At 48.3% G+C, this 27,221-nt stretch overlaps 1 protein-coding gene across 1 annotated transcript in view; it reads left to right on the forward strand.

The window, feature by feature from the left end:
- The first annotated feature begins 5,787 nt into the window (after nucleotides 1–5,787).
- The window catches only part of ARHGAP31 (Rho GTPase activating protein 31), a 57,078-nt gene continuing 35,644 nt past the window's right edge, over nucleotides 5,788–27,221 (forward strand). The window contains exon 1 of the mRNA XM_005433334.3: nucleotides 5,788–7,073. Within this exon, the coding sequence (XP_005433391.2) occupies nucleotides 6,974–7,073 (100 nt within the window). The 5' untranslated portion in view covers nucleotides 5,788–6,973. The remainder of the gene's footprint in view (nucleotides 7,074–27,221) is intronic.

Here is a 27,221-nt window from a genome sequence, read left to right on the forward strand (position 1 = left end):
GTGGTGGTGAGCTGGGCTAATCAGAAATTATATGTGTGGGATCCTTTATAACATACTACCCATGCTGCTGTGGGCAGGAGTGAGAGGAGGAGACACCAAATAGTTTCTCTTCTTGCATTATAGGCCTCTGGCTCAACAGATTTCTTATTTCTGCTAGAACTTATAGGATAAAGGGTGGGCAAAATCCTGTGAAACTAGTGCGGTGCAAATGTGGAGGAACAGATACTGAAAGTTGCCTGCTCTCCCTTAGGCTGTGGTAGTATAGCAAGCAACAGGTGTCTGAAGTGACAGATGGAACTCCTCAGGATTTTCTTCCTCAATTAAGTTTTCTCAGCTCCTAGAGATCCTGGCTGTGCTTGAGAATCCTGGTTATCACTTGTATTCACAGGCTGGCAAGACATGAGAAGCAATGGGCTTATGGTTAAGGCATTTCCCATGTTCATAGGTGCTGTTGATCTGCCTTTTGCTTTGCTATTGCGTCACAGCATAGTTTAAAGTGTGTTGTTTAATTTCGGAAAGCTTCTTTGGTTACCTGATCAGGGGGGAGAAAGGAGGAGAAACATTTGCTGGTTTGGTGGGAATCCTCACTGTTGTTATTTGCAGTGAGGCAAAGTGTTGAAGAAAACATGTCTCTCTCTCTCTGACACACTATCTTGTACACAGCACAGGGCTGCCAGCTGCCTCTGCCATGTAATCCAAAAGGCTGCTGGCAGGATGCTCGTGAAAATGTCTGTGTGAGTTTGGAATGGCTCCACGGTGCGAGGTTTGTGGCCTTCCTGCCTCACCAAATGGGTCGTCTTGTTGAGAAGATGCTTGGAGAAGGTTCAGAACATGCCTCTGAGATGAAGGAAGGTTTTGCTAGCTGCATGGCTTGTCTGGTAGAGTTTTTCTCTGAATGTTTGTTTCGTAATACTATCATATATTATTATGCTATCAATAGAGTTTTACACTGGGAGGCATAAAGCCTTTCTATAATGGTCGTTATGTTGTTTAAATAAAGAACAATCAGAGTCCCCAGTCAAGAATTAGAGCTCCTCTGTGCTAGATGCTGTACAAACACACATTTTTTTAGGTTGCCTATAAATGGTTTTAGGTTGCAATTAGGTTGCCTAATTTTAGGATTAGGCAACCGTCACTCTTCAGACAAGTTTGCGCTCTGGGTAAGGGAAGGCAAATACTTTCCTCACCTGTTTTTCTGCACGCAAGACACCTCTGAAATGACTGTGAATGGTGGGAGAAGGCAGCCTGGCTGAAAACATAGCTGTGTGTTTTATAGTTGTGGTGTGTGCAGTCAGTAACAGAATATCATGCTGTATTAGGTCATTTATGTACCTCAGACTTCACTGCACCTGGGACGATACTCAAGGTACTCAAGGAGGTGGAATGGGCAGGTGTATATGCCTGCTCCTACAGTGACTACACCTGGTCCTCTGGCTGTAGATCCTTGCTCTGTGCCCTAACCAAGTGGTTTATGCCACTAACAAAGTGGGAGAAAAGTACCTTCCTGGCAGAAGGGGTGTTCTTTTTGTTCTCTTCTTGTTGCCTTCTATGACATTACTGTGATAACATCACATCATCACGCAGCCTCATAACCAGAGCCTCCTGGGCATAGGTCTGTTGTACGTCCTGGTTACACCGCTGTGTTGTGGGTAGGCAGCCAGCAGTAAGTAGACTCGGTAGCATGCGAGAATGAAGTGCACTCCTTCACTTGTAGCCAAAGTGCCGGGATCTGCAAAATAGCTAACAGAATGTTTGCATGGGGCTGGCAGACGCACAGAAGATGTGTCGTGATGTGGGGAGAGAGGGTCCTCTGGAAGGAGGGAGGGGAGGTGAGAGCTGGGGGAACAAGGGTTGTGGCTGGGAATGAGGGAAATTAGGAACGGAGAGCGATGGATGCCCTTGTGACAAGGGAAGCTGAAGGGTAGCCCCATAGTTTGGGGTCCAGCGTGTACTCAGAGAAACAAAAGCCTCCACGCCAGGCTTTAGGCTGCACAGTATGCTCCAGCTTTGGCCATGGAGATGGGAGTAGGCAGGAAACTGGGCTGGAGAGGGGCAGGAGAGGAAAGAGAGTATGTCAAGGGGTGGGGAGGGAGGGTGAACTGGCGTGTCAGGGTCTAACAATGAACTGTCTGTGTCAGGAAAACAATTGCATTTGGCAGGGCTATTTTTAGGGGTTCAGATCCCACCCACCCCCGCCTCCCTGGGTCTTCCCCTCCCCAGCCCCCTCCGCTCTTTTGTGCTGAGTGGCGCCTGGCAGCTTGGTGGAGATTTTAAAGCCACGGATAGGAAAGAGCTCAAACATAATGAAGGAAACGCAGCAGGGAGGGGAGAGATGGGTGCCCAGAAATAGCCTGCGTGATGTCTCTGCTGCAGGCCCCCGCTCTTAGAAAGGGAAGGAGTACTTAGGCCTGATGGCCAAAGCTGTTCCCCAGGCTCTCTGATTCTGGGGTCACTGATACTTTGGCTGTGAGAGTGGAGAGAACTGTAACGTCATTCTCCATCCTACATTCATTCACAGGCAAAGGCTGGCTTGCCATGTCCGTTCTCAAGGTGGAGGGCGAGGCGTTGCAGATAGGCAGCGGAGCGGGATGGGAAGGTCCCCACCTTCCTGCATCAGCCCACATCCCTCTCTGACAGGGAGGCTTTTGTGACTAACTTCAGATCCTGACCTATTTTTACAGGTTCAAAGGGAAGGAATTAAAGTAAGTGTTGTGGACCATGACTTCCTGACTTGGGCTGTGGCACCACGGGGCAGCTGGCCATCACACCGTTTGTGTGGTGGTGGGGTCTAGGAAGTAATCTCTACAGAGAGATTCCTTCTGTGAGAGCTCCACTTGGCTTGGTGCTGCTCTTACTCTACAGACTCACTTTTTTCCTTTCCTTTTTTTTTTTTCTCTTTGGAGGGAAGGAAATTCCCCCTTCTTTTCCAGCTAGTTTAGTTTTGAACTCCTTTTTTGCTTTCCATATTTCTGGCCCAAGCTTTTTTCCTCTCTGGCTTTGCCTGTTCTGGTCTGTGAAAGCTTTTCCAGGAGGGACACTGGCTTTACTCCTTAGCCCTGTTTCTCACTCTGTTGCAGAGACCTGCCCTGCCTCCTGGGCTGCACAAATCCAGACTTATTTTTTCCTCTGTGGAGGAGAACATCGCCCCTTTCCCTCAGAAAAATCCCCTGGCTCAGCACTAATTTCAGGCTCCAATATGAAGCGCTTTGTTTGTAAAGCCTCCCTTGTTTGGTTCCCACTCACCTTGCCTGACCTCCTCCTCCTCCCAGGCTCTCCGGGCAATCCCACAGCGACCTCCCCTCTGTCCTCTCACTGAACCTCATCCTGGCATGGGGTAAGCCACCCTCATGCCTGGCAAAAGCTCTCCTGGAGCTCCTCGTACCTTCTTCTGCTCACCACAGCACATGCCTCTTTCACCACACCATTTCCTTTCTCCGTCTCCCTCTTCCCTTCGTGGGGCACCTGGCATGGGGTGGCCAGGCAACAAACTGCAACACCTGAAAAAGTCTCTATGAATTACTGATAATCCTCCCTGTTTTGTTTCTAGCTCTTCTTCCCTGCACTTGTACTTCAAATATTGTTTTTCCTTGGCACGGAGGTGTCGGTCCCCCACCATGGCACCCCGGTGGCAATGGCTGATGGTGGTTCTGGACAGGTGTCACCCACCTGTAGCCTGGCTGGGGCCAGGGCACCACAAAACAGCCCCTAAACAACCAAAATCTGATGGCAGCGCTCAATTTTTGTGGCATTCATCAGCCAGTGGGACCCCCTGCCATGGCTTCCAAAGATGGTGCCTTCATCTGCAGGGAGCTGCCACAGAGCCTACTCCAAGAAATGGTGCTTTCAGCTGAAAATGCCTACAGGCCAGTGAGAAATGCCAAGAGGTGAGGGTGGTGGGTTGACCTGGCAGCCCTTCTGAGTCCCCATGCTCTGGGCCCATGGGCCACCAAGACCCCTGGGAGGGGGCCCATGCCGTATGGTGGCCATGCCAGGGTGCTGCCTGCTGTGCCTGGGGTCCCTCACTGGTGACATAAGGAAGCTCTATACATGCAGGGGTTGATTTTATTTATTGAATTTGTTTTAATTTAAATGAAGCCATCCTCTTCTGAAGACATCCTGTTTGGATAGACTTGCAAGGGAGGAGTGGGGAAACCATATCTTAAGATGAAGGAGAGCATGGAGGTGAGGACAGGAGTGGGGTATGGTAGGTCACCAGGCAGAGGGGACACAGACCCTGTTAGTGAGGCCATATGACTTAGCATGAAGGAAGAGACCAGCACGGTGAGTTTAAAACGTCCTGTTTGGTTCATGGAGGGAAGGAGGTATCTGCAGCGGGGAGTTCAGAACTTTGAAGAAGGTGGTGGGGTTACTCACTGTGGTGAAACTGTTCCCCACTGCTGGTTTGCTGCTGGGGCTCAGCACTGTGGGAGAGGGCTGGTGTGGACAGGAGGACATGCGTCCTCACCGAGGGGGCAAGGAGAGGGCTTTCTCTTCTTACAGTAGGCAGCCAGCTGCCCAGGCGGTGGGAGGTCAGCCTGGCGAGACACCCAAGTCTAAGCGTCCTGTTGTCTGTCTGACCCGTTTGAAGTCTGCCCGTGGGCAGGCAGGCAGGATGCGCTGCAGCACGCGATGGGTTTGGCCGTGCGCCGGTGCAGGGAAGGATCCCGTGCACTGACTTGACATCAAGATGCTGTGAGAAGCCCAGAATAAATTCAAGGAAGTTTTAAGTGTTTCATGAACATTGAGGGTCCCTGAGAAGAACTCTGGTTTGGTGGCAAGAGCTCAGTTTTCTCCTTAGCCTGGGAGCAGGAGGTTGGGAGCAGACAGGCTAGGCATCTCTTTGGCAACTTTTTGCAAATCATTTTCCTCTCAACCCATCAGCCAGAAAGCTGTAAAATGGGGATAATGATGATAATTACAGTGATAAACTGCACAATAGGAGTTATAATTGCTCAAGGTCCTTCACTACGGCTCTTGGTGTTTTTTCCTGTATGTGAAGTGGTAACATCCAACACTTTTGAGGAAAAAAAGAAGTCACCATACCAACAGACAGAACCTGAATTGCTTTTGGCAGCGGTGGGATCACAGTTGGAGGCTTGATTTCTCTGAAAAACAACTCTGTCAAAAAAAAGGGGGAGAAGTGGTGAGCTTACAGAGGTCTGTGGGAAGAGATGGAGCGTTTCTCTGCCATATGAGGGTGAGGACCCCAGGGCTGAGGAGGGAGGTGGGTTAAGGGAGTCTTTTGCCCTGTTTCTTAGCCACTTTTCCTCCAAACCAAAACTACTCTCCTTGTCTATGGTCTAATTTTTTGGCGAAAAGCTGCAATTTCCTGTTTTTCATTTGTTTGTTTATTTTTTCACCCAGACCTGTTCAGTTCTATTTGGCACAGAGAAGAGGGAGCAGTGAAGCCTGAGCAGAGTTAAGTTTGCCTCCCTAGGTGAAGTGTGTGGCCCACCAGCATACCCAGCCCTGTAAAGATTTTCTGGGAATCTTTCTGGGATTGTAAATGAATTTCTGGGATTAAAAACATAGAGTAAGTGCAAGCGACCGCTCTTAGGAGCAAAGATATGCGTGTCCTGAAAAATGGACTGGAAAAGTGTTGTGGAGGGGAGCAAGACTCAGGGCTTGAGGGCAGACCCATCCCATTTCCCTTCTTGCTGCTACGAGAGTGATTTTCTGTTATCTCTACACACCTTCATTGGTCAAGAGGAGCCTTTTTTTGGGAGCTGACTCAAAGATACATGAACTTAGATGCCTGGACGGCATCTGTTTCTGCTTGCCAGGGAGGAGAGAGCTGAAGGTTTCCCTCCTCCTCCCTCTCTCTAGTTCCCCAGCTTTCTACCCCCTTCTTGCACTGCGGTGGCTCCAGCCTGCGCCCCTGCAAAGGAAGGCAAACGCTGAAGTGACGGAGCCGTGTTGGAGGGCAGGAAGGCGCCTTGCGACGAATGACTTGATGAACAGCGGCAGAGATTTTACTGGGGCGGCTCCTGGTCTCTCTCCTCCTCGCCGGCCCCTTGTTGGGCCTTTTCAGAGCTGAGCATTGGCAGCGCGGGAAGGTCTGAGTGCGCTGCGGGCTGCGGCTCGGCTGGCAGTGATTTCCTCTCAGGCAGTCCGTTATCTGCCGACTGTCAGGACAGGCTTTCCCTCTTCCTCCCCCTCGTACCCCAACTCCTCTCCCCGCCCTCCCGCAGCCTCTCTGTACGCGTGCACACACACACACACACACATGCAGGCACGTTACTGCCAAAAACTGTCCTCCGCCCCCCTTCTCAACTAACTTCCCTTCAGCATTTTTTTGAGCTGGATAATCCTAGGATTTGTAAAACGGGGGAATGGAGCGAGCGAGCGAGCGGGAGTCAGGACAGGAAGCTGGTTTCTCATTCCTCTAACTGTCCGAAGGCAGGAGGAGGGGAAGGGGGGGAGCCAACGAGGAGCCTTGTGCAGAGTCTTCCCCAGTCCCTTTTCATTAGTCCGTTTGAACTTCCAGTCTCCTCCAAAAGCTGAGAGAAGGACGACCAGGCTGGGACGCTTGCTGCTGGAAGTGGTGACAGCGTGGCTGACGAAACCCAGAAGGTGGCTGTGGAGGGTCCCGGGACCACGCTGAGGGAAAGACGTGTGTGTGTCCCCCCCCCACTGCCTGCCCCCAACTTGCCAGCTCCGATGCGGGCACCCGTTCACCACCCACTTCCCTCTGATGAGAACCCTTCCGGGCTCGGGCTATGATCGCTGCTGCTGCTGGCTGGGAAGCCTCCTCTCGCCCTGACCTTCCTCCGCCACAGGAGCAGCCCAGCATCTGGTGGGGATTAATGTTTACTTCTCCGGCTGGACGGTGTACGGGACCCCTGATGTTGCTCCCTGGGAACGGGACACGGGCAGTGGTCTGAGGAGAAGAGCAAGATTTTTGCTGCCCAGCGTGAGGCCGGGGGGAGGGGGGCAAGCAGGAGGGGGGTGAACCTCTTTTGGGACTAACCTCATGAAGAACAAGGGAGCCAAACAGAAACTCAAGAGGAAGGGAGCCGCGAGCGCATTCGGCTGCGACCTGACGGAGTATCTGGAGAGCTCTGGGCAGGATGGTAAATGCCTCTTTATTCTCATTCGGGTTGCGGAGAAGCAGAGCGTGCCCCCCCGGTTTTAAGCCATAGGACTGCCATTGAGACCTTTCACAAGGCTGAGGGAGCTGGGTTACCCCTGGGAAGCGGAGTCACTGCCCGCTTACTCAAGATGAATGAACGATCGGAAGATTGCTTTGGTGATGCATCTGCATGTCCCTTGCATGAGTAGCACTGTGTGTGCACAAAGGGCTGGGCTGTGGCTCTCGGGCTGCCTAAGGTGTGGGCAGAGGCAGTGAGCCGTATGGTGGGATGCCTTCTCCCATCTGCCTGGCCGTGGAAGGGAGCAGCAGGCTTACAGAGAGCTAGGCTGGGAAATCGGAATGGCGCTTAGCGTTGCCTGCTCCCGGACTTCAAAATTGTCCCAAGACTAGAGTGTTGCAGGGCTGTAGGGAGGAACTGGGAACGTCCTGTCTGCCCCTCCTGGACTCCAGTACAGTTCCCGTAATGTCCTTTCCCTGCTGGACGCAGACAGGATTGAGACCAGGGGGTGAGGTGGAGTAGGGATGGGTGTGAGGTGTAGGGGGCAACTGAGCTTATGTTTTCACTCCCCTGCCTGTTACCTTTCTCTCGTTTCCTCCTCCTCCTGACCTCCATGCCCCCAGGTATCAGATGAGAACGTGGTAGCTCAGACAAGAGGTAACTCCAATAAATCAGAGGTGAAATGGTCAGTCCTTGATGAGGGAAGGAGCAGAATGGTTTTTCTTACAGAGGGTTGGCTGATGAGAGAAGCAGTTGTGAGTTTGGCATAAAGACCTGCTGTTTAGCAAGAGGAAAAATAAATATATGCCTGTTACCATCCCTGACGTTAGCATTATCTTCCAGGTTTAGCATTATGTTCCAGCTTGAATTAACTGACTTTTAGCAAGGTCAGGCTACCCTGTGCAAAAAAAAAAAAAAAAAAAAAAAAGCTTCTAGCAGCAATGTCAGCTTTGTACGGGGAGGGCTGTACAATCAGGTCTTTCATTTGCCGATGAGCATGGCTGATGAAGTGCAGGGTGGAACTGCACTGGCAGAGGGATGGACTACATCACAGCACTCCTTTCCGTTGCACAGCGAAGACGGCAGTACATGTATCACCAAGATAAATTGTTATATACGTGCATTTACTTAGGTACGGGGGAAAGCCAGTCATTCAATTTCACTGTGAGTCATCCATAACAATTACTGTATCTTTTAACTTATATAGCCCTTAATGGCAGTTGAGTTGAAATAGCAAAAATAACAGACTTAATGAACTGATAGCACTTTGCCAGCGTGAGGTACAGATAGATAAATTCCATCCAGTGCTAACATGAGCTGCTGTGGTGGAGGAACAATTTACAGCTGTTTACAGGAACACTGAAAAACAACGCAGGGAAGGCAGGCACAGGCAGTATATTCAGCTGAAGCAGCAAGGGGGATTTTAAAGGGAGAAACACAGTTACTGCAGTTGAAATTATGCCAGAAGAGCAAAATTTATTACCTAAAATCTCATCGTTTTTTAAAATAGTTTTTGGGCACAAGAAAGAAGGACATTGCCTCAAGACTCATTTGTGGGATGGTTCACAGTTCCAACCTACTTGTCTCTCCGTGCTGAGGAGCAGTGGGGGAGAATATGAAGTTCCTTTCCCTTTATGCAGTATTGTTGAATAGCACATCCCGTTGCCCAGTGCCGTGGGATCCAGAAATGAAAGACTCAATTGTTATAGGTTTATTGAGAAGGGTGTAAGTCAGACTGGTACAATTCCATTCGTCAGGACAGGGGGAGAAGAAGGGAGAGTGTTACAGATATTCACTTGGTTGCTAGTAGGGCTCTCAGGATTAATAGGAATGTGACCAAGTATGCCAAAGTGACATCTTGGGAAGAAATGAAGGTTCAGATGTCACCAGGACTTCATAAATTTGCTACCTGTAACTATAAAACAAAATTAGAAGAACATTTAGGGTATGAGAGGTGGTTGATTTGGGGATAATTGAATTGTCCTGCTAAGAATTATTTCCAGTGACAAGCCAGTGCTCCTGCAAGGGAGGGCTTTGGTAGAGAATTAAAGTAGTAACTTTGTCTCTGCTTTAGATAGATGCGTTTCACTGGCAGGATGCAGGCTGTGGTTGTTCCCTACTTGGAAGCAATGAAGACTTAAGACTGTGCGCCGTGTGTGGGAGTGATGAGGACCGGGAGAGCACTTTGGCTGCTGTCCAGAAAATGTTTTGTTATGGACCTTTGTGAAAGCAGGTTTTGAAATGCACCCAGAAGGGTTAACTGGGAAAGAAGAAGAGGCTGTGGGACAGGCAGGACACAAGTCAGGTTGGTTGGTCTTTCATGCTGGGGTCTGCTTTATGCCATCCTGCAGTGTTGCTTTGTGTGACTGGTCCTGCACATCTCGCACAGGCGAAGAGAAGCGGAGACCAGCTTTGCTGGGGATGGGGATGGCAAAGGGAGCACGGGGAGGGGGGTGGGTGTGGATGGCCGAGGCTAGTGTAGACAATTCAGTTTAGCTTTTTTCCCTCCGGATTAGTACATGGCCGTTACAGTTAGGGGGTGCTGCACCACTTGTGTGATGCTTTGTGGAGGAGATGCACAATTTGAGTCCCTACATACTTGCGGTTATTGAAGAGCAGCTTGTGATTTCTGCAAGGACCTTAGTCTCCGTGTAGTTGCCAAATTCCAGTGGAGAGAATTTTATTCTGCTTAAGGTATCAGCATTTCCTCCCTGTCATTTAACTGTTTAGTAGCTTGCTATAGCCTGCTTCAGAGATGGCTGCATTTCAGCGAAGGGTGAAAAGATCCCACTGTCTCCCTAATCAGACAGATGTATCTAAGGCTCTGTTACCAAGAGCTTTATGATGATACAATAAAAGCTGCAGCAGAACTACAAAGTATTTAAAAGCAGTGTAGACAGAAAGACTTTGGCAGGTATAGTGAGGCAGCTTGGGAAACTAAAAATGTGATACAAAGCCTTTAGCCTTAAGCTGATTTTTTGGATCTGACCCAGGTCAGTGGCGATGGACAGATGCTGCTGTCTGGTAGCTGGTTGGAAGCTCAGATGTGTTAAATTTACTGTATTTCAGGTCAGTTCCTGTCACTAACGCATTTGACCCTACTTGGCCTTTTCCTGCTGACAGTCTCTACACAGAGGCTGGTCATGCTCCTTATGCGGGCAGACTGCTATCAGTGCTCCCAAGCATTTAAAGTCATGACTCAGGCCACAAAGAACATGAGATAAAATAAAAATCAGTGCTGGGTTTTTTTCTGCTTTCTGTTTTCTGAAACTTCATTGTGCATCTGAGTTACGTTTTCCAGTCCTTCCCCTGGCAAGAAGGTTAGAAACTTGGGAAAAAATTAAGTTTTTCTTCCTTCCCACTAACATTCTCAAACAATGACTCTAATAGCAGTGGATTTGAGGGAAAGCTCACATAAGACATAAAAGAATGGTGGCTGGCGATACCAATGAGTAAAAGTTGTCTGATTTCACACGGTCCCTCTTCTGTTGCTGCCAGCACTGAATCCACACACGGAGCCAAGAGATCTTTGGGAGTGTCAGGGTTTCACTGGAAAGCAGTGCCAGGCTTTTGGGGATGGATAGACAGACATGCAGGAGGCAGTTAGTGCTAATGCTCTCTACTAAACCGTTTTCCTGTGCCAGATTTTACCAAAGTGGTGTGCAGGTGCAATGGAGCTATTAGCTCTGAAGGATTAACATTAGAGCCATGTTTTGGCCTCTTGCTAACCAGCCTGGTTTCCAGAACAAAAAAGCACATGGTGCCTCTGCTGAGGTCAGTGGGGGCTGCACGTCAGCCCCCCAGTTCCTCTAATAACAACAGTATAATTCTCTAGTGACGGATGGGCCAGCAGAGAAGACAAGATGCAGGGCTGGGCACAGACCTTAGCTGGGGCAGGACAGCCTGAACTGCTTAAGAAAAGTCACAAAGAGTGATCTTGCTTCTGGTTATATCACAGAACTGTTGTAAGAGGGGGCTGGAAAAGTGAAAGCTCTTAAAGTGAGGGGGGCTAAGTCAAAATGGAGTTTGATACTCCTGGTACTTCTAACCAAGGGAGATTCAGACTGGAATTTCAGGTACACAGCCAGGTACAACTGCCACTTTTTACAATGAAAATACACATAGCATGTACAAAAATTGGGTCGTGCTGGTAAAAGATAATCCAATTTTTTGCATAGGAGCTGCTACTAGTTCAGATCTACCTTTGCTTACTTGCTTAGAGCCAGGAAGGACTTGGAGAAAGGCTGAATCATTTCCTTTATTTTTAGTATGATGGTCTCTAGATGTGATAGGAGGTGCTACCAGGACTGCAAAAAGCCAAATCTCAGATTAGACGCCTTGTTCTCAGGGTGCAGGTCAGCTCTATGTGTCTGAGCTGCTCCTATCTTCTGGAGAGTTAATTCTGCTGTTGCTGTACCCCTCTGTGGTTTCTTGCACATCTGTTTCCTGCCTTATGTGTCTGGTTGGGATGCAATGAGCTCAGCTTTTCCCCTTAACCCCCTCCCACACTCCCCACAGCTCCCTCAATGGCTCTCATCCTGAGCATGTAGCACCCAAAGCCCTTTCTGTCTCTTTGTCTAGTGCTGCTTATTGGCGGTGTTATTCGCTGTAGAAATAGGGCTGCTTCATCTGAGGAGCTCTGAAGCCACCAAATCCCTCGTGCCCTGCACTTGAGGCTCCTTCTTGCCATGGCAGAGCGCAGGGCTGGCCAGCAGCAGTCTGGAACAGCAGCCAGGCAGGGAAAGGGAGCTGTTGCCTGCAAATGTAAGGGTGAGGAAAACCTTACAAGCCCCTGGATTGTAATATGGGGAAGGAGACAACAAGATGGGTAGGCCATATGATATTCTTCTGAGCCGTGTGGCTGTGCAATGATTGCTTCTGCCTTGTCACAACTGCGTTTGGATGAAAGAGTGAGGAAAAGTCCTCATGTAGTGTTAGTGGTCTCATAAAAACATGGTAGCTCTGGCTTGCACTGGTTCTCCAAGCAGGATCTTAACCGCTTCTGGGAGCTGCAGTGGGTCAAGACTTTGCTGTAGAATAGGCAAGTATTTCTGAGGGAAAATAGTAACAGTAATTTGGCGATCATATGCTTTGTAGAGAGGACAGGTGGCCTTGGATACCCTGGCTGTTTTGGTACAGCCCCTTGGCATGCCATCTTCTGCCTGACTTTGACGCAGTGGGTTTCATTGAGAAGCTGCCTTGTCCACCCCCAGATGGATGAGGAGACCTGTCACTCAGGAAGAAAGCAGTTCGCTTCGAGAACAGGCTCCCTTCGGAGCCAACTGCTAAACCTGCTACCCAGATGTGAAGCAGCTTTTCTGGGTCGTGTGGCTTTCCTTCCTCACACTCGCATGTGCAGCTGCATACGTTTTGGGATAAGAGCATGCAGGGATGTGCGTGAGGGTGTATGCGAGCCCGTAGCACATGTAAGTGTGTACTACACCAAGATGCATTTGTGTCCACTTAGTATATTTATTTTAAGATGCTTTTCCTGTGTTGGTGTTTTGAAGTGAATGCATGCCCAGACTGTTGGGTAGGTGCTTTTGGTTAGCAATGCATGCAGAAAAGCCTAGGAAAATTGCTGAAGGATTGTTAATGGCAATGTGGAGGAAAAGATGAGGCCCTTTTTTTTTTTTTTTTGAAGTCCCCTTGGAAAAATGAAAATGGCAAACACTCATTTAATCTGCTGCAGAAGAATGAAGAGCTGCATTCATCCCACTCTCAAAATTAGAAACTGTGGCACTGGGGATTTCTGTCTTAAGAACTGATGGAGCTGAAAAGAAACCTTTTTCTCTTTCTGTAGCCAAACTGATTTCAATCCAGATCTCTTCCCTGACCTACCTCACTCAGGCTAGGCAAACACTTGTCTCCCTGCAAGGAAGGAAGCAGCAGGGTCTGGGAGGAGAACGGGACAAGAACAGCCTCTTGATCTGGCTTGAAATGCATTGATCCTCTTTTTTTTTTTTTTTTTTTTGTCTGGCATGTTGCTGCAGCCTGCTCTGCATTTTCACACTGCTGATATCCTAAGAAGCTCCCTGACCTGCGCTTTGTGGGGTCTACCCCTGGCTGTAGCTGTGCAGCCTGCGTGGATACCTAAGGCTGCATCCTCTCATCTTTGTGATGGGAGCAAAATGGTCAGCTGAGCTCTGAAGTCTGGGGACAAGAGAAGGGGAACTGTATTATTGTACAGTGGAGGAGAGTGGTGGCAGAGGGGCCCTGAGGGCTGAGTACATGAATTGGCAGGTGGAGGAGCTGGGCTGGGGCTGGGGGGGGAAACCAGCTCCTTGGCCTTTCAGAGTCTGCCAAGGCATGTCCAGCAGACAGGGGAGTGAGAAACATTGCTGCCAAAATGGAGAATGTGGGGGAAATTATTAATAACATAAAGGTTGCTTTTTCTCCACCCACTCTCACAAGTGGAGCATCACATTATGAGTCCCAGATATCAGCCTCTATGGCAACAAAGTGAGAGCAAGAAGACACTGGGAACAACGGGAGCAGGAGCCATCTGTCTGCTTCTGTTGCTCCACTGTTCCTCCTTGTTTTGGATGATGTTCGTGTTACTTCCTCAATCTGTTTCTGGTTCTTGGGAGCTGGATTTTTGTGCCTCTGTGGCACAGTGTTACTGCAGTTAAACACGCATGTTGCGAGCTCAGCTCCTTGTTCTGTGTTAACTTTCCATTGCTGGCGCTGTGTGATTAGCAGAGAGCTCTTCCATGCTGCCTCCTGCTTTACATTTCCCTTACCAAGCGCTGCAGGAGGCACACGTGTCGTTTGCATGCACTAAGCCCCACTTTGATCCTGCATTCTCCCCCACTCCCTGCGAACAGCGTGAATCACATGTCTTGCCTGCAGATTCTAGATTAGAAAACATATTTTGATTTAGCAAATGTTTTCCCTTTGTTGGTAACAGCTGATTTCATCTGAACTTGGGAAACCAAGGAGTAGGGGCTTCTCTGCGTGGTGGTATTTCAGCTCAAGAAGGCTCAAGGGAATCACTGCCATGGATGAAATGCTGGCGCTGCGCAGGGTGGTTGTGCAACATAGGTTGATGTAGGCACGGTGAACCACCAGTCCAGCGTGTTTGGATCCAAAGTTTTGGTGTAGGCCTGGTTCTAAGTTTGGAGAGCTTATGACCCAAACAAAATACTAGAAAGCTTGTGTCTGTAACTCAGGCTTTGCGTATATGGTGCAGTTCTACAGCAGCAACATTTGCTGGCAGTCAGGGCTGTGCCAAAGATTTATGTTCCAGTGTTTCATTTCTCCTTTAACAGTAATAGGGGAAATGAAAACAGCCCGTCAGTAACAGGATACCTGGTCCTTCTCTGAAAGACCTGGGGTGGGGTGGCTTCGACTGAATCTCCGATCTGCATTGGATGCCGTTTTCCTAAGCGTGAAATATAAATGGAGGATGATTAAAGGATGGAGAGCTACTGGCGTCTGCCTCCAGTCCTGAACCACTGACAGGGTGCCAGATGCACTTAGAGCTTTGACATGGAAACCTACAGATACCTTATTACAATACAAAAGCTGCTAATTGGCTCGCACCGCTGGTTGCTTTAAAGGCAACTGGTCTTGCTAGTTGCCTACTAGTGTCTACTTTCCATACGTCCCCAGAGCCTCAAGCCCCAGATGTCCTTTGTTCCTATGCCAAAGCTTTCAGCTTCTCTGCTGATAACTTCAGTGAATGTGTTTTGCATTGTCAACAAAAATAAATAAATAAATCTGCAGCATGTTTACAATGGACACAGACAGAGAACAGTGTAACAGAAATTGAATTTAGTGTCGAATTAAATAATGTGGGGCAACTGCGCTGACTGTATTATTAACTTTCATACTTAATTCAATAATGTAACGCTCTGTTTTCTATATTAATCTGAAACTACAAGCAGACTTTCTGGTCTTCTGCACCAGTGTGATTGCAGATATGAAAGTACTTGCCATGGGCTTAAGACCTAGCTTGTTGTCAAATGTTTATGCCCTTGCAGACAGTGAAATTATAGACACCAATACTAAACTTCACCCTCACTCAAGTGCCAGATCAATGCTACCGTTGTGTGTGAAAGCAACAAGTTCAGTCCCTAATGCTACAAGTCTTTTGCGCACATCACTTAAGTGGACAGGGAGGTCCTAGTCCTCTTCTGTCTCACCCTCCTGCCTTGAACACGACCCTGCAGCTGGATCAGGCTCCCATTTTCAGCCCAGTGGAGACATTTTTGGTCTTAACAGCGCACCGAAAGGGCTAGAGCAAAACCCATGCTTTTTGCACTTGCCTTTGGTTCCTCTGCCTCGGTTGCTATCCTCAAACCAGCCTGTCTCCATCCTCATGCCAGCAGCTGGTGCTGTGTGACAGCCCCAGTTCCAGCCATGCTGGGTTGGCTGGATGGCTTCTTCAGCTTTGGTGATTTAATGTCCATATAGGAAGAGTCACCTTAACAGCAGTAGAAAATGTTACAGAATCCAAAATTACTGAGATGAGCAGGGACTTCTTGAGTTTATCTAGACCAAAACCCTCTGCTCAATCGAGGTCAGCTTGAACCAGTTGTCCGGGGCCGTTTCCAACTGACTTTGGAATACCTCCATGGATGGAGACCCCACAACCTCTGTGAGTAACCTGACCCAGCCTTTGACTACCATCACAATAAAAAAGTATTGTGTTCAGATGGAATCTCATGGGTTTCAATTTGTGCCTCTTGTCCTGTCAGCTGGCACCACTGGGAAGACCCTGCCTGACTCCCTGTTCTTCCCGTCCCCGTCCCCGTCCCCCCCCCCCCGTCAGATATTTGTTCACAACAATAAGATCCCTCCTGATCCTTCTCTTATCTAGGCTTAACAATCCCAGCCTCTCCTCATATGAGAGATGTCCCAGTCCCTTAATCATCTGTGTGGCCCTGAGCTGGGCTTGCTCCAGTAAGTCTTTCTTGTGCTGGGGAGCCCAGAGCTGGACACAGGACTCCAGGTGTGGGTTCACTGGTGCTGAGGACAGGGGAGGGATCACATCCCTTGACCTGCTGGCAATGCTTTTCCTGACTCTTCTGATGTTCCTAGTAACTTACACAGTTTCCATCTGAAACTGGCCTTGGTCTCCCAGCCTAGGCTGGCAATTTCAGTCAATAACTAACATGCGGTTGGGACAGTGAAAAGGATTCTTTCTGCCCTGGTTAATGGTGCAAATGAATTGTTTTTTCATAAAGGGCCCCTGTTCTTTAATGGTTTCTGCAGTCTTGCTGCTGGCTGGCTTGAATTAATGTATGCTTTATATAATATGCTGATACGCTGCATTTTATGAAAGCTGTGTGGAGCCTTGGTTTAAGAGAAAGCCTACAAATAACGCTGTGAAGCAGCACACCTTTCTCAGGTGGTGGTTGTACACCTCCCCAGAGGCACTGTGCACCAAACTGGGGACTTGTGGCCAGATTTGCTTCTTTTGTGGTGGCTATTACATGCCCTTCTCCAGCACGGGGACCAGGCAAGGGGAGGCGAAACGTGCATCCTTGCATCCTTGTGCAGGATTCTCAGCTGTGGCTGCTGCCCTCAGAAATATGCCCTCAGCAGCTGAGCTGGGTTCACAGCCATTTATCTCCAGCTCCTCTCTCTGCCGTCTTCTACACTCAAGGCTCAGCTAACTAAATGCCTTTGGAAATGCTATTATCTCCCGTGCTCTCTGGGACCAGGAGCAGCTTGAAGATTTATCATCTGGAACAGGAGGCTTTGTTTAGTTCTGTAAAGCACAGAACAGTTAAAGAAAGAACAAAAACTAAACCCCAAACCAAATGCAAAGCTCTCTTTACATCTCATGTCCTTTCTTTGCTCTCTCCCATCTGGAAACGTGTGCATTTGGTTTTGTAACGTCATTAGATACCGTCACGTGGTGAAATGGTTACAGGAGCTATACCTGCAGCTCTGAAATAGGGATTGAACATCCAAAGGGCCAGGAGACGTTCCTGCTGTACCTAAGTTGTGTAACTTGTTTCCTAAAGAGTATTAGACAGGAGACCAGGTCAGATTCTCCAGTACAAACTTCATTTAAAGGATACCAGGCTGGTTTTCACCAGACATGGCAGCATTAGTCCTGCCCTTTTTTCTGAAGGGTGCTGACGTGCTCACAAACTTTCTCTACATGTGAGATGCAGGGCTGAGAATCCAGGCTAGATCTGTGCCTGATCTCACCCTCTATATTCACTGCCTCATCAAAAAATGCTGATTTAGCAAACCCAGAACACTGGGAGAAAAGGGCTGGGGATAGGGTGGTGTTTACCTGGATTTGAATATTTCAGCTGGGATATTTTTGATACTGTTAGCGTTCTGTATTTGCCATCTCAGCAGTGAACGTGGCTGTCAGTCCTGTTGCAGACAGGAGGTTTGACAGCGAAACAGGACCAACCAGCATGGGGAAACCCCTTTGCTCCATGTGCAGCTAGTGCTTGTTTTCCTGTTCATCTCACATTATGGTGCTGCTGGTAGGGATGGCAGTCACACCTCGGGAGGTTCAGAGGTGTGATCGGGCAGGGTGACCCTCCTTCTGGATCTCTTGCATCTGTGCTGCAATTGTGTGAAATAAATAAGCTGTCAGCAGGACTGAATTGCTTACTTGCCTTATGCAAAATCCGAGAGGGGAACAGCTTCCCCATTTTGCTCTTTCATCTTCCTAGGGTGCTCCACTTGGTATTGCATTTTCCTTACCCTTGCTCTGGTCAGGTAGTTTCAGATACATGAGAGGCTAAATGAGAACAAACTCTCTTGTGAGATTTATTGCATCTTCTGCTTCTAATCAAGCCAGAAAAATAGAGCAACAGACTTCCTTCTATAATCCTGTTCTTTCCACTCCAGTCCCGGTTGGAAACCCAAAGTACAACAAGGTAGAGGAATGCAGCAAAAAGAAGTTAAAACAAATGCCCTGGAATCTCTAAAAGGAGCTTGGTTTTTTGCCTGAGGCGACAGCTCATAGTTACAGAAGGGTTGTGGGGGATTCTCCTTTTTCTCAAAAGTTTTCAGTTCCTCTTAGGGTGGGGTTTTTTTTTCCTTTTTTTTTTTTTTTTGTTTGTTTGTTTTATTTTGTCGTCGTCCCCCCCCTCCATTTCAATAACTTTATTGCCAGGATGGCAGTACGCACATGTTGCCAAAGTCAATACATCAAGCGCCTGTGCCTAAGGCGGGCTTAGGAGCGGTAAATGGGAAGAGCTGGTTTTGATCTATTGAGCCCATTATTCTACCTTCCTGGCTCGACAGCGAGCACCAGTCACACGCTGCTGCCCAAGGTTTGCTGTGTAAAGCCACAAACGGGGTCTGAGTCAGGAAATCCAGTTCCAAATCCCAATAGCTCCAGTTTGGGGTGCTGGGGTTGGCAGGCAGAGCATGGCGGTGGAGGCAGCCCCCCGGCATTGCTCGCAAACGTGCTTCAGAGGCGCAGATGGAACCAATGTAGTAAATACAAAGAAGGGCTAGGAGTCCTAATTAGTCCTCATTTCTAGCCTGCTAAAACACCCGTCACTCTGCTGCAATAATGAGATTTGAGAAGATTAACTGGATACTGCTTAGGCTCCTCAACATGGCAGCTCAGTAAATGTGCTGCTGTTCAGCCTTAAGCCGCGGTTGCAGCAATTACACCCTAAGCAGGTTTATGTCTGGTTAGCGCTTGCATGGGAGTTGCCCCAAAAAATCTGTGGCAGGAATGGGTAATCTGGATGATTCAGAAGATGGCAAGCGTAGGATCACTTCAGTCAAGTTGCTGCCATGGCATCATTTAGGGAAACATTGCCATTTGGGCACAGGGAAAAGCAAGGGCCCCAACCCTTTAAAAAAGCTCTGGTTTATTTTTTGTTTCTAAGGGATAGGGACTTTTGTACACATGTCCATACTTTTCCTTTCCAGGAGCAATTTCAGCTGGAACCATGATTTGTGTTTTTTTACCCGATGTCCTAAAGTGTCACGTAGCCTTGCTCTGCTCAGCTCAACAGCTGCCACCTCCCAGCCTAGAGGTGGGTGGAGTGAATCTTGTTTTTGCAGTTTGTGAAATATTTCAGGATGTAAGGCACTCATTAAATTATTGATGTTAGCTCTTGGGCATTACAGACAGACATGAACTGCAGCTCTGGATCCTAAGGGCTTTGGAGGCTTATGCCTGCCCTAATAATGGTTCCCTACTTGGGATTTTTCATGCATCTCTTACTACAGATTTGAACTCACTGTGAGATGGTGGGAGGATTTAGCAGGTGGACGAAGGGTGACAGCAAGGCTTTTCTTTGCAACGTTATATACCTATAAAGCCAATTTAAGTGAGGATTGGTAGAAAAATGGGGGAGAGACATGTGTTTTCTTTGGGAGAATGGGGAAAATCAGAATAATGTGTTCCTGCCTCTTGACAGAGACTGTTTGCAGGATATAAAAAGATTTTGCATAGTTGTGATTCAGGGGACAGCGCGGGTGCACCCAACATCAGTTCTTGTGCTTAAGGGAAGATATTTTAGCCTGTAAAGTGCCTTAATTTCCATCCCTTTCCCCACTTCTGCCTCCTTGAAAAGAGGCTGATAGCAATAGCACCACTTGCTTTACCTCTTGGCAATGCCGGTGTAGAGTTTGGGACGTTCAGTGCAGCCTTGTCTCTGCAGTGCTTTCAGCCCTTCGGCTGGGCTGTGGTGGTGAGGAGCAGGACCTCAGTCAATGGGGGACAAGGGACAGAAGGCAGCAAGAGCGGCACTGAGTGCTGCTGAGATCTCTGGGTGGCTTTGGGGGCTGCTCGCAAGTTCACAGGGAGCCGAATGCAAGTGAAAACCGGGATATGGCAGGAAAATCCTCTCCCGTGTCTGATGAGGGGTCTTGTATTTGGGTTTGAATGGGAAGTGTTCAAGAAGCTTCTCCCTTTGCCTCCCCTTCCCCATCCTTCTACCTTCAGGACGTTGTGGTTGTGCACAAACCTCCTGCTTACTATGGGGGTGAGGAAGGGGTGAGGGCCACCTCTGACCCTCTCCTTCCCTTGGCAGTTTTCATGTTAATTAGCTCGTCCCTAGGAGACAAGCCCACAGCCCGACAGTGCGGTGATTCAGTGGCCAAACAATGTCCAATTATCCCGGCCCAGGGAGCAAGAGGCCAGCCCCTGGCACGTGGGCTCCATGCCCCTGGCTTGGTAGCTCCTCGAATGCACTTGGCCAGGCCAGTAACGCTGCTTGGGGCGATTTGACACGTGTCAGCAGTTTTGGTTGAGTGCTTTTCCGAGCTACCAGCAGCACAGTTGTCTGAAATGTTGGGAAGAGCTCCATGCATGCCCTGGGCAGTGCCATCCACTCCGTGCCCTGTGCCAAGGCAGTACCGGTGGCTCGAACAGAGCGTGGATGTTCACATGTGAAATGAGATTTTGTACCTTCAGCATGGTTTCCTTTATCCTGCATCTGGTTTGGTGACCTGGCGGACATGGAAGCAGTTTAAAAGCACACCTTTTGCTTTTCCCTTTACATTCTGGTGTTTGGAAGTGACTCAAGGCTGAGCTTCTCAGACTGGAGTTGGAACTACACAGAGCAAAGGTGGTAGGAGCTACACTGGTGGCATGCTGCAGGCTACGGCAAGCTCTGCTCCTTCCACTGCTTGACTCAGAGATCTTAGGCTACTCCTTCTTCTTCCACATTCTACTTCCCTCAGTGGTTAGATGATGCTGGTATTGTCTTCTTTTCCATACAAAGTTCTCAGTATTATTATTGTTTTTATTATTATTATTAAATGTGGAGGGTCTCAGCTGTTTTCGTCACCCAGTACTGAAAAGTGGGCTCCTGCAGCTGTGGGGAATGCCGCACTGGATGACAGTGGGGGCAGAGAAGGGTGGCACTTGCCCAGCTTGCCTGTCTCAGGCAGCCCCCATACCAAGAGCCTCAGAGGGAGGTGTGAGGAACACCAGGGTGGCATCACAGACCCGGAGAGGAAGGTTGCTAGTGCTTCCTCCTGAGTCAGTGAGGCCTCTGCCCCGATACATGATGATTTAGCTTTGAAGAGAACGTGACAGCCATTTACCCCCTAACCTCTGGGTCTAGGAAGTGGAAAAACAATGCAGCATCTATCTGAAATAGCAGAAGAGATTACCCTAAAGTGGAATTTGGCCAGGATGCTGTCCTTAGTTCTGCTAATCTTTACAAAAAACCACACACGCACACACACACAAAAAAAAAAGACAAAGAAAAAGAAAGAGAAAAAAACACCCCTGCTACAAAGACTTTCTGCAAGAGTGCAAACTTCACTTTATAGTCTCTGATTTGGAAGGGAGAATATGCAATAACACAGCTTTCTCTTTGCACACCATGGGATGTGGTGCGTTACTGGATCGGGGAAAGGACTGTCCCTTACAAGTCACTGGCAGCAATTTCAATTTATTCTGATTTTGGCACCAGACTCAGTCTTAGGTTCATGATAGAAGCTAGTGATAATATCCAAATAAACAGCTGGGAGGGAAGAAGTGTGGCAGAGAAAAGGAAAAGGAGACTACAGGGGCTGAATGGGGAAAGGGAATAAGGGCAAAGGTGGAGTGGAGAAAGCATGTGAGGAAATTCCAGTATGTTTGAAATGGAGGAGAGGAAGGTTGGAAAAACTAGCTTGAGAGCAAAACTGACCTTATTGGAACAACTGGAGCCTGCCAATGGATGGTGGGAGAGAGAGGGCTATAAGTGGGAGCAAGATTCAAAATCCTGGCATCTTTGGTAGTAAGGATAGGATGAAGAGTTGCTTTTCTGGGTGCAGCCAGCCAGAGGATAGATGGGAACAGCCTTCATCAGAAACAGCAGAGAGTAAAGGAAAGGTGCTTACAGTGCCAACAACTCTTGTTATCCAAAACTCTTCCAGATTCTTACCCAAAACTGAGCCAGTGTGAGAGGTGAGGGAATTATTTCTGGCTCCTTTCAGCCCTTAAACAAGCTTGGTTTTGGAAAGTGCAAGGACATGCCATTGAGTTACTGCATTGAGAGTGATGCAGTTTTTCATCAGCTAACTACATTTTTTCATTCCCCCTTTGCTGCCTAACTCATGTTAAAATGAACTTCAGTCTCTGATCAGCTCCAGAGTATATGGGTATGAGCAAGAGCAGCTTTGTCTCGCTTGGATAAGCTTTCAAGACTTAACATTTAACTGTGCTCAGCTTCATTGCCTGCTGAGGGCACGCAGTGCCTCAGCTTCCTTTGCTTTGGAAGCCTGTGCTATGAATCAAAACTTCTCTGGTTTTGTAGTCTCCAGTATGTTTCTGCTTTTAGATCATGCTGTTTGTCGCCCTTTGAGAGATGAGAAGGGGATGAACTCAGCTGGGTGGTTTTTTTCCTCTGAAACCCATCAGCCATGTGCTAACATCAGGATACAGGTCCTGGCCTGAAGTGTGTGGCTCAGCTGTGCTGGCTGCGGAGACCTGCAAAGGCAAAGAGATGATTGACTTATACAGCAGTACTGTAGCTATCAAAATGTAAGGAAGTTTGATTAAGCATGATCTCAACGCCCTTTTCCTGCAACACCCCTTCTTGTGTTTGCAACGTGTTTGTTAGTGTCTGAAAGCCCTTAGTACAGCAAGATCCAGGAGTCAGAAAGACAAAAGAAACACAACCCAGAAACCCAACTTCTTGGCATTTGCCTTTGAAGAAATGTACTGCATTAAAAGACTTTTTGTTGTTGTTGTTGCTTCCTCTCTCCTTGCTTCCTCCAATCTTTGTTATTCCCCGCAACGACTGTATTTACTTATTTGCCTCTTCCCAAACCACTGGACAGGCAGGGTCTTCATCAGGGAGCAGTTTACAGGGCTGCTGGAGTGGGCAAAACAATGGGGCTTTAATCAGGGCGCCTCCAGCAGCCGCGGCTGGCCAGAGGCTTCTCTGAATTCCCAACACGGAACAGTTGCCTCTTTCATGAAGTGCCTGTGGGATGAGCACAGGATTGCTACACCCAAAGTATTTTCATGCAGCAGCAGCTCTCTGAAAGGAAACGCTGCCGAGGACACCGCCTGGCCTGCAACGCCCCAAGCTACTGGGGTGTCCAGTATGAGAGCCTCTTTCTTCCAGGCCTGTGCTGTGTTTGCCTTCCACATGCAATTTGTGAATAGCTCAAGTCTGGAAAGTGTTTAGGAAAGCATCTAACTTTTCTCTTAAAGGAGAAAAAAAAAAAAAAAAGGAGAGGGAAAAAACCCCCATCAGGGGTAATGAAATAGTTTCCAATGACTTGATGCAGTGTGGCCAAACCATTTGTAATAATTTCCTTTAAATTCCTTTTATATAGAAAGAATTAAATATGAAATCATGAATCAGGAAGCAGTCATCCTGCCAGCCAGTGACATGTACAGAGAGATCAGAGCAAAGTGAGAAAGACATAGAACAGCAGGAGACTTGCAAAAACCTTTTTTAGCCCTCTCTTTTTCTTCCTCTTTTTGTTTAGTGTACACATCCATGTAGTGCTAACATTTCTTACCCAAAAGAAGCTGCGGGAATCTCCTGCTGTTCCTCGTCTCTCCGATGGCAGCCCTGAACCTTCCTGTCTTGATGTGTCTCATCTGTCTGTGTTTCCTGATGGATTTTGCAGTCCCCAGATGTTTGGATACCTGATTCATCTCAAAGGAGACTGTGAAACATTAAGTATTTTTAAATACCCAGCTTTATAATTGCTTTGTTTAACTTTGCAACATTCTGAACTCATATAAGGCAATAATAAAAATCACTGCTGTTTTCTTTCAAAGGATTTTGCTGTTGCTGCTTCTAAATTTGTGTGCGAGCAACAGATTTTGCCTCTGTGCTAGCAAGGTTGTAACATTCCTGTTTTCCGAATTCATATTTTTCCAATACTTTTTTTCCAAACCCTCTATAAAGATCCCTGTCAGGAGTGCCCAGGCTGTTGTGTAAAAGAGGACTAAGGTTACCCAAATGCTACCAATTCAAAGTTAGGAAATTCCCCAACAAAACCTGGAATCAGAAGAAAAAAAGACCTTCTCTCTGTTGTCTACAGAGATCTACAGGTCTACGAAGCTGTGAGTTACACTGGAGTTTTGCGTATCTCAAAAGCCTGCCTGGATTACACTCCAGAGTTCTGGCACTGGCCTCTGCTGCCTCCTGCCCAAAGTGGGAGATGAAGATGCCTGTCTGGACCCTAGCTCATTTTGAACTGGTTCTTCTCAGATTGCTCTGATCAGGGCTGAATTTGAAGTACAGACGCCTGAGTTCCAGTTCCCTGAAATCCAGGGTGTTTAGCTGCAGGGGTTTTATCTGAGTCTGTCTCTAGCTTGGCTCCAAAGGAAGGGAGAGTAAATACTACAGGCCAGGAGACTACAGATGCAAAAAATTATAGGCTTTAAAATGTCACTAGCTGAGCACATAATGGATATTCTTCAGATTTTATGATTAGCTGTTGTGTTCTGTTGGCCAATGCTGTCTTACTGATGAGATTTATAAAGGAGTCTCAGGTCGCAGCCGGGCAAGCTAGGTTCAAAAGTGGATTCCCAGGGAACATTACTATCTTTTTTGTGATGCTTCCTTTGTTTCTTCTGAGTGGGACAAACTTGCTGATGTACACCTGCCTGTGACTCCCCCCTGCTTTACCATCTCCTCTTCCAAGTCCAACAAGACATCGTTCACCCAAATGTCTGCTTGCACACTACACAGCCGAGGGGGTTATGAACCAGGCTATGCTGCTAAATCGTGTCATTATGCCCAGCATTTCAGGATCTAGGGTAGTGGATTCATCCAACTGACTCCCATCTCTACCCAGAGCCATCCTAAAACCTGGGATGGCCTGCATGCTGCATGTGAAGCCAGGCTCTAACTCTACATGGGACCAGCTGTGCCCAGGGGACCAGGGCACTGGTCTGTACTCCATAACAGCTGTGTCTGCGCTTCGTGCATTCGTTTTGATGTGTCTCCCTGCAGCGGCTTTGCTACTCTGCTCAGGTGGCACAGCTGGCCTGACTCAATGTCCCCTGCCCGGCTACCCTCTGGTGCATGAAGCTATGGAGTAGAAAGGAATGTCAGGGCTGTGTGGCAGAGTTGGATGGAGCAGGGCTCCGCAAGCCAAGGGATCCGGTTAGGAACACATTCCTTGGCTGCACATTGCACAGCAGGTCTTCCCTAGCATGTGGCTCTCAACACCTTGTGTCCCTTCAAGCGCTCCAACACACAGGGTCTCTCACAGTGGGACACAAGAAATGTAAGGGATTCACGTGCTGGTAGAGAAAGGGTGTCTTCATTTTGTTACTGGGGCTCTGAAAAGTTTTCCAGCACCTTGCAGCACTCTGACACCTTGCCACCATTTCAGCATACTGCTTTTTGCCATCGAGCTCCTCCAGAAGCACAGGCTGTGGTGGCATCGGACCAGCTTCTGACCTCAGGGACACCAGTATAAAGCTGGGATGCTGCAGCCAACTGGTGTGGAAGTACTTCAGATCTGCATATACGGCAAGTGTTCCCAGACGTAAAGGGGCTTATGATTTAGGCTGGTGAAACAGCAGAACAAAAGCAACGTCTACATGACGTGGGTACTTGCAAATCTCCCCTGTGACTAAGTGCTTCCACAACATCCATGCTTTCCCTGTTAACACCAGAGTGAGCTACAAATAGGCTCCAGGGAACTCCAAGGAATGCACCGGAACACAACTGGTGTCAAGAGTGTAAAAAAGAACCAATTTTTAGGTGGATTTGTCAACAGCGGCTAGCGCTACTGTAATATACTGCAGCTGGCATTGAAGATGGTGGTAGCACCAACTCCTATAGAAGTAGATTGTGTTGGCCTAAATCTCTTGAAGGACAGACTAATGAGAAAGTATTGGTGAGACTGGATGGGTATCAGAGGAGCACCCAAGTTGAAAGCTTTGATGACAGTGCCTGGATGGGAGGTTCTGGAGACCTGGAGACAAGGCATTGTCTGTTTTAAGAGTGCTTGACCGCAGTATGACCTTCCTTAAATGAAGCCAAGCTGCAGACAAATATGATCTTTTTTGAGACATGCTGCAAAATTCCTCCTTGGCCAGGGCCCTTTTCTGCTGTAATTGGAGAAAATGAATTAATAATAAACAGAGAGAGAAAAGCATCGTGGTAGGAAAAGATCAACTGAACCTGAGACGTGCAGAGCAGAGAGCAGGAAGACTCTCTGCTCATTCCGAAATACGATCACATCCTTAAGGTGATGGCTAGCAGGGAAGCGCAGCAGAGCAGTGCTACTTGGGCTCGTCAGGCTGAAGCCAAACACCTTACTAATTTCAGATGCAGATGAGAGGCAACGGCTGCTATTTTGCAGCATGTTGGCGGGCAAAGTGGAGAGGGAAGGACAAATGTCCTAGAAGCCCTGAGATCCCCCTTGTACAAACCCTTCGGGTGGGCAGAGGGATGATGCTAAGGCAACCCCTCCTGGGTGGTGCAGGCTGAAAGTGGTTCCTGTGATGGGGCAGAGAAATATGGCCGGTGACTGGCAGTTTCTCCCATCCCTCCTTGAACTGCCCTGTGATGCTGTGACAGGAGGGAGACACATTTTGTGGGTGTTTGCCACAGGTGACAGGAGATGCCTAGGGTAGGACATGCCTGTCCCCCCCCTCCCTGGACTTCAGAAAAACCATTTCCACTTGAAGTGGAACAGCTGTGAGGGCTGTGAGCTCCGACAGCCCTGCAGTCTGTTGGCTCAGGAGGCAGCAGCAACACATATATTTTGAGCCTTCCTCCAGACAAAGTGGGGAATGTCAGAAGGGGTGGATATCCATCCCAATATCCGAGGAGAGCCCTGAGTTCCCAGCATGGTTTCCTGTCCTCCTGGCAGCATCGGCAGCTGCTGGTTTGGAACAAACAGTCTGCGTGTCCCTGTGTGAGCCAGGGCAGCTGGAGGTGGATTTGTTTTCTGTTGATTTCATGGCAGTGTTGCTGCTTCAGGCCACTGCCTTGGTGTGAGGAACAGCAACATCCTAGAGGAGACACCCAGTGAATTGCTGACTGCTCCACGGCTACCCAATCTGCATGCCCAGCGTGGGAAGCGGTCAGACCACCCTGACGGCATCAACAAAGCCATGTTTGCTGACATTTCAAGGGAACAGAGACGGGAACAAAAAGCTGGGAACAAAACCTAGGAACAAAAGTCTTTGAACCAGTTGAGATCTGCAGTTGGAAGATACGGGCTTGAATCATAAATGCCAGATCCAAGCACCTTTTGGCT

The sequence above is a fragment of the Falco cherrug genome, chromosome 5, assembly GCF_023634085.1.
Source record: "Falco cherrug isolate bFalChe1 chromosome 5, bFalChe1.pri, whole genome shotgun sequence".
NCBI classification, from domain to species: domain Eukaryota; kingdom Metazoa; phylum Chordata; class Aves; order Falconiformes; family Falconidae; genus Falco; species Falco cherrug.